The sequence below is a fragment of the Hirundo rustica genome, unplaced genomic scaffold (genome assembly GCF_015227805.2).
Source record: "Hirundo rustica isolate bHirRus1 unplaced genomic scaffold, bHirRus1.pri.v3 scaffold_303_arrow_ctg1, whole genome shotgun sequence".
NCBI classification, from domain to species: Eukaryota; Metazoa; Chordata; class Aves; order Passeriformes; family Hirundinidae; genus Hirundo; species Hirundo rustica.
In genome coordinates this window covers 1-7,300 of record NW_026690352.1, presented here as the reverse complement: position 1 = coordinate 7,300, position 7,300 = coordinate 1, and the positions used below count along the sequence as shown (strand labels likewise).

The window sequence follows — 7,300 nt, the reverse complement described above, 5'->3', positions numbered from 1 at the left end:
GTCCGCCGGAGCGCCAGGGGGCGCGCTGGGCCGCGCTGGGCCGGGCGGTGCCGCCCCGGGGCGGGCCCAGTCTCGCTCCCGGCGGACGCGATGGCGCGGATCACGCTGGAGGACCTGGAGCGCCTGGACGAGGAGCCCGCGGCCGCCGGCGGGGACGGCAGCGACGGCGAGGACGACCGGGAGGCGGAGGCGCGACTGTTCGCCCACTGGGGGGCCGTGGCCAGCACGCACCGAGTGAGCCTTCCCCCAGGTGAGCGCCGGGCCCGCCGGGGCTGCGGCGGCACGGACCGGGAGCCTTTCTGCGCTGCGGCCGGGGCGAGCCTCGTCTCTCGTGTGCTTTGCCTTGCAGACATGGCAGGCCCGATCGCCCAGATGGCCAGGCACAGGCAGGCTCGCGAGCCCGTGCCGTACGTCTCCCTCTCGCAGCACGGGAAGGTGAGGCCCGATCCTCTCCGCGCGGCCGGCTTCTCGCCCGCTGCCCGCCCGTGGCGGTGCTGCCGCCGGCCCGGGCCCTAGGAAGAGCCTGTCCCGTGGCATGCGCACGCCAGCCTCGCCGGGGTTCCTGCGGCACCGCGGCCGGGATGGCACCTCTGGATCGCTGCAGTATTCTGCCGCTGCTGCGCCTCCTCCTGTGCAGTGTAATGGCAGTGCTCAGCTTCCCGGCCTTCATTTTAAAACTGGACCAGTCGTGCTGCTTGCTCTGGTCTTCTGACTTGCAGCTGCCTCCTTTACCAGCCTATCCTCTTGCTGGGGTGGGCACATCTAAGAAAGTGAACTTTCAGTTCAGAGCCTGCTCTCTGCCGTTCTCCAAACGCCTTGTTGCATAGCTCCAAGTCCTGTTGGCTTTGTGCTTGTGCTCGTTGTGTTGGCGTGTTGAGCTGGAGGTTTCAGCTGGCACAAGATAAAGATGTGTTTGTGGGGAACACAGGGCCTGTAACCCTGGTTGTCAGATGGGAGCCCGTGTTGTTCTTTGTCTCAACTGCCGGTCTAAACATGGTGTTTTTTGCCTGAAGAGCTTCTCTTTGTGCTGGCTACATTGCACACTTAGTTTCGTCTCTTGCACGTAAGGGTGCTTCTGTGTTTTGAGAAATAGCTGCTTGTCAGACTGGTTCTTGTGTCTCTGCAGGCCTGGTTGGGCTTTCTACCAAGAGGACATCTGTCAATTGTCCTCTATATGAGAAGTGGTTAACCAATTTCTTCTGGGCTGAGGTCCAGCACTCCCTGTAAAACTTGTCTGAGCATGTGGCTTGTGCAGCTCCGAACTGGGGCTTCACCACACACCCTCTTTCCTTATTCTGGGTCCCAGGGATTTAATCTGGCTTTTTCTCCGCCTGTTTCAGTCCCAGGCAGGAACGGGGCCCCAAGACTTTGTGGGAACTGAAGAGCTTTTGTTGTTGTTGTCTGTGCCTGAGGAGGATTCTTGGAGTGAGGCTGCGTGAGAAGAGCCACTGCCTGACATCAGTGCTGAGGGGACTTTGGAGCTGGGGCTCTTAGGGACATGTTTGCCAGGCTCAGGCAAATCAGCAGTATTTGGTTGCTTTTCTTGCGCTATCAGTGCTACAAGCCCTCATCCTCTGGGAGGCAAGTCAGTTATTATGCACCAGCACTGTGCTCTGTCAGCACTCAGCCCCCAGCTCCGTCAGGGCTCAGTTCCCCAGCTTACATTGCAGGGACCTCTTTCTACTGCGTCTGCATGAAGCATCTTCCATATTTTCTTCGGACAAGTGTCATCCAGAGTGGAGGTGCTTAGTATAAGGATCAGGCTGTGGCACAACCAGATGCTGTGACTTCACTGGATTATTCATTTATTGCAGGTGGTATGGCAGATGAGAGTTGCAGAGGGAGTAGAGGGATTGGCGATTTCCTTGCTTGGAAAATGCTTGTTCTGCTCTGCTTTGCTTGGTGGGACAATCACAGGCATGGCCCCAGCCAGAGGGTGAATGCCTGCAGTGTTTTGGGGCACTCTTCTTACTGGCATCCCACTGATGCGCACAAGCAGGCCTGCTACCTTCCTTCTGGCCTTGGTTTGGCTTTCAGGGTAGACACCTGATTTAGGTGGAGGCACAGGGAGGCTGCACCCAGCACCAAGTCTTGTCACAGCTTCCTGTCTCCGTCACTGCCAGCACAGCTGTGGAAGCAAGAAGTTTGGAAAGATGCCTTGAGCTCCGTGCAACATTGTCATGATCACTTTGATCTGGATGAAGAACAAGCTGAGACCAGGAAGATAGGTGGTGGTTACATCTTCTCAGCCCCTCTTTACCTGTGGTCACAGGAGTGCCGTGAGCTGACCTATGAATGTAGCCAGATGCAACCTCCCCACTCCCCTTCCCCCCTTCTGTGTCAGGTTTGTCCAGAATACTGGACATTCTGCATTGGAAATAGAGATTTTGACCCATGCCACAAAATTCCACAGCTGCGTTCATGTCTATTCTTCCTCCTTGCACTTCTTGGTACGGGAAAAGGATCTGAGGAGTTTTATTCCAGTCTTCACAACTCTTCTGGGTGCTAGAGCTCTCTTCTGCCAGATTTTCCCTTCTGCTGGGCAGGGATGTTTCTGTTATCCTCTGTGCACTCAGCGTTCCAGGGAAAAGGCACTGCGCCTGAGAACAACATCAGCCTTACTGGAGGCCTTTGGGATCAGGAACATCCTTGTGAGTAGGCCAGACAGAGACAGAAGAGCAACTGAAAGTCCTGTGTCTCTTGCTGAGGATGTGCTGCATTCCTTGTGCCAGGAGCCCCCTTGCACCCTGTCCCTTGTCTGTGCCTTCCCTTCTGCTGACCTTTGCCCAGTGCTCATAAGTATCCTTGTCTGAGGTGCGTGTGATGCCAGCTCCCCTCACCTTCTTTGTCCTTCTGTGCCAAGCACTGCCTGGCAGGGGCTCTCCTTCGGGCAGGCTCACGTCTCCCCGCTTCTCTCCTGTCGGTGTTGGTTTCCCGCCCCGCCGCTGCCAGTGCGTGTGACTCTGACTTGGCTTGTCTTGGCCTGTTTCAGTGCGAGGCCGTGGCCTACGAGGAGCGGCGGTACCCTGCTGGGAAGTGGGCCTGTGTCACCATGGGGGAGCCCATGTATGAGCAGAGCATCTCCATGAGCTTCATGAAGCTCATGCGCTACATCTGCAAGGAGAACTCTGTAGGTGTGTGCAGGCAGGGGCTGGAGGGGCTGGCGGACTGCACAGAGGGGAGGGCTTTGCCACCGTCCCTCTGGAGTGGGGAGGAGGGATGCTGCTGCTGCTAACACACCCGTCTCACTGCCCGCCTGCCTCTTTCCAGGTTGCCATCTGGGCATGACAATCCCAGTGCTCAACGAAATCCACCTGACCAAGGAGGGGACCGAGCTGGAGCGTGAGGTCCTCACTGCGTATTATCTCCCAGGAGCGTTCCAGCAAAACCCCCCCGTTCCTATGGACCCCGAAATCCACATCACCGAGAGGGCACCACTCCGGGTTATTACCAGGTGACCCCAGCACCAGAGGTGTTTTCTCAGCTCAGCAGAGATGTACAAACTCCCTGCGCGGCTGCTGTGGCTCTTTGGGCAGCGGGATGGGAGCTCTGGCTGTGGGATTGCGCCGGCTTTGTTGCTTATGCTGCTCCCTTTGCTGCAGGGTGTTCTACGGGATGACCACCGAGGAGACAATTCTGCGGGAGATCAGTCTCTTCTGGGAGCTCTTGGGCTCCACAGACGCGGTGCTGCGGGAGACCTACATTGTGGCTTCCTATGAAAACCCCGGCGTCCCTCAGCGCCGCAATGAGATCTGGTTCATCTGCCGGGCCGAGTGAGTCCCCTCCGTCACCGCAGCCAGCGCGCCACCGGCCCGCTGGGGGTGGCAGTTCCGACCCAAAGGAGGCGGGGCGCATCCCGACCCGCTGTTCACCCACACAATGACAGACCAAGAGACGCTGGGGTGAGTCCCCAGCCTGCCCTGCAGGGGTCCTGCCACGGGAAATGCTGCCTGGTGTGCGCTTCACCTGCTCCCACAGCTGAGGCTGGAGCTGGCACCAAGGATGACCCCTAAGAGCAAGCTCTCGATGGGAAGCACACGGAGTGGGCTTGTGCAGTGCGCTAGCCTGACCTGGGCTTGCAGAGCTGTGCCAGGGAGGCTGGTGGGTCTCGTGGTGGACAGCATCACAAGGTGAGGGTGTCCAAAAGGCAAATGACTGTACAAGACGTGGGGCTCAGCATGGCCTCCGGCCTGCTTCCTGTGAGAATGGCTGCCTGTCCCGAACAGAGCCATTGAAATGCTGCTACAGAGACAGTCAGGTTCAAGGGGGAAAAGGGCTTGAATTCAGGCGTGAATCCTGAATGTTTCCTGCTGGGGTGATTCTCTTTGGACTGCTGGGTGCCTCCCTGGCTGTCACTCACAGTTCCTCAGCCAGGACTCGGGCGCTGGCAGCCTTTGTCCATCCGTTGTGGGTGCTGCTTTGCAGACCTGCTGCGAGCTGAGAGGGGCAGGTCCTGAGAGCAGCAGCAGCAGCACTACTGTCTTTTCATAGTGTGATTTTCTGCGCAAAACCCGCACCCTGGCCGGGATGAAGTAATGCTTTAATTCTCTAGCACTAAAAAATGCTGTTGGAGTGTTTGGGTTTTGGTTTTTTTTCTGCAGTTCCCGTGGAGAGTTTGGGTTTTGGGGTTTTTTTTTTCCTGCAGTTCCCATGACACTTCTGCTCTGGCCAGCATAAGCTTGTGTTGTATTTTGCAAAGGCAGACAGTTCATTTTCCTCTCCATGGCAGGCAATGATATTCCTGCACTATTGATGTACTTAACTAAACTTGCAAGAACCTATGTGGCGAGTGTTTGAAGTGCCTTGCAATTTTGCAGTAAAGCTCCCATATTTCATATGTATTTTTATTTTTTTTTATGGCATACAAAATCATCTTTTGCTTGCTAAGCTAGGAGTAATTATTTATTTAGTAAGAGTGTCAATTAATTTGAATGAAAAAAAAAGGAAAGCCTTTAATTCCAAGAGTAAAAATGCAGTATTTCTAAGGAGTTCTGCATGTCTTTTGTGCTTATATAGGATATTTCTGTAACATCTTTGAAGCTGGTACATGTTGATATCTGATTTTTAAGTGTACACAGCATGATAAATCAACTACAGTCTATGTCTAGGAAAAAATCTGCAAGCGATTCTCTCTCGTTTGTATTATAGATGTATTATTTTTATATAATAATATAATAATAATATAAAATATAATAGTAGATGTATTATTTTTAAGATGCACGTTACTCTTTTAAAATAAACAACTGACCAAAGCACAAAAAGCCCTCCAGCTTGTCCAGATCAAAGTGATTTATCCCAATGGGAGGGAGGGAGAGAGTGCATTTTTGTGTCTTCAGGCCAGCAGCTGGAGTACAATCAGCTCCGACAAGAACAGCATTGAGGATGAAGTGCCCAGCCTTAATGATAGGAATTTGCCTCTACAAAGGCAGGTTTTCCTTTTGTCCTGAACGCATTTACTGCTAAGCATTGTCTTCTCAGGGCTGCGGTTGTAGCCGTGTCTAGCTCAGCATTTCGGGGTGCAGCTGCAGCAGTCCCTGCTCAGCCTGGCTGTGTGTATGCTGACCTGAACTGGGAAAGCGTCTTGCACATCCTGTACCCTGAGCTCTTGAGGTGTTTGCGGGCTCAGAGCCGTGCCAGTCGTTATGGGATAGTCACATCGGAGCAGTACATAGCAACAGTGCCGGTAAGCACGAAAGCTTCCCGATTGTTCAGCCAGTTCTGAACAGGATGGAGAAATTCCGCCAAGAATGACGATGTTGGGTGTAGGTGATGTGGCACCGCCGCAGCTGCAGCTTACCTGTGCTGGAGGCACTCGACCCCTTGTGCAGGTATTCTCCTGCGCAAGCCCGGTGAAAGCCCTTGAGGTGAACCCAAGAAGCAGCAGTGGGCCTCTCTATTCCACCTCCGATTCCCAAAGAAAGAGGCGGAGCAGTGAGAGAATTAAAAATTAGTTCCTCAAGCTGCAAAATTTCATAAGGTTACTTGAGATCGCTCAGCGCTTTTTACTGCCTCGATGCACCAGTACCTTCCCCTCTGTTCCACCCGCGATGAATGCATATAAAAGGAAGATGAAAGAGGTAGTAGTTGCTGATACAGACTATGAAGTGCCTGGTGGACTGGGAAGGTTGGCTTTTTCTCACAGAGAAAATGACAAGCTAGCAGTTCTTTTCATGATCTTTTTACTACGCTATCGTAAGTATCCATGGTAACATGCCTGTTCATTCAAGTTGGTACATAGCATCCAAATAAAAATAAATACAGATTTAAATTAATGTGATTGACTAGGATGTGCTGCCTGGTGTGCTGAAAAAGATTACTTGAGTGGGGGCAGACAAAGTCAGAAATGAATTATTTTTGATCCTGTTTGCCTGTGTATATCAACTTTTTTTCTTTTACCTCCTAATCACTCTGTTTGCCATTGAAGGATGTCATTTTTATTTGTATTAATAACATATAATTTATTTATAATTATATATTTATATAGAATATACAATAGATGTTTTATATATTTATAATATTTATTATATAATTTATTAATAAGATAACATATAATTTGTGTTAATAAGATATGTGAGTATCTTATTAAAGGACAATGCTAATTTTAAAAAGCTCTTCCATTCCTTTCAAACAGTGAATTTCTGTTTTCTGTGATGAAATACAAAATTACTCTGCAATGAACAGCTGAATGCAATGACCAACCTGTTTAAACTAAGGACATTTTCATTTTAGGATTGTGCTGGATGATGTTGTTTCTGGGTGCCTTTTGTAAGAGCAGAGAAGCACGTGGGTGACCAGATATCTTTCTTGTAATGAGCACACTTCCTCCACTTGCCGACAAGTTTGTTTGCTTGGGGTTTTGTCGTATTGCAGGGAAGGATGGCTTCTGTCTAAATGTTACACTTCCATGGGATTTCCTCCAGATGAACTTGTGCTAAGGCAGGCAATTATCTACACACTGAAAGTGTGCTTAGCCGGTGCGGGTTTATGTAATTTATGATGAAGAGCGGGAGAATAGGAACACAGGAAGGGTGTAAAGGGTATTTATTTCTTTGAAGGCCCTGTCTGTTGTTTCAGGTGATGAAGGACTTTTAGAGATGACATTGTTCCAAGTCCTATTCTGGAAGCTATTTCTGCTCCTACCTTTGACTTGGCACGGGCTGAAGGAAGGCCCGATTGAAACAGCAGCTTGTGTGTCCCTGCTTTGCAGAAAGGACACCCAGCTGTGAACAGCTCCTGCCTCTACATCGCCTCTCTTGTTTATGGTCGCATCGCATAAAGACACTACCCGCAGAACGCTGGT

At 51.5% G+C, this 7,300-nt stretch overlaps 1 protein-coding gene across 1 annotated transcript; it reads left to right on the top strand.

Moving 5' to 3' along the window:
- The first annotated feature begins 90 nt into the window (after nucleotides 1-90).
- LOC120747923 (heme-binding protein 1-like) lies at nucleotides 91-5,193 on the top strand. Its single transcript, XM_040053980.1, has 5 exons — nucleotides 91-250; nucleotides 350-435; nucleotides 2,993-3,134; nucleotides 3,271-3,454; nucleotides 3,603-5,193. The coding sequence occupies exons 1-5, from the start codon at nucleotides 91-93 to the stop codon at nucleotides 3,775-3,777; spliced, it is 747 nt and encodes a 248-aa protein (XP_039909914.1). The 3' UTR covers nucleotides 3,778-5,193.
- The last annotated feature ends 2,107 nt before the right edge of the window (nucleotides 5,194-7,300 follow it).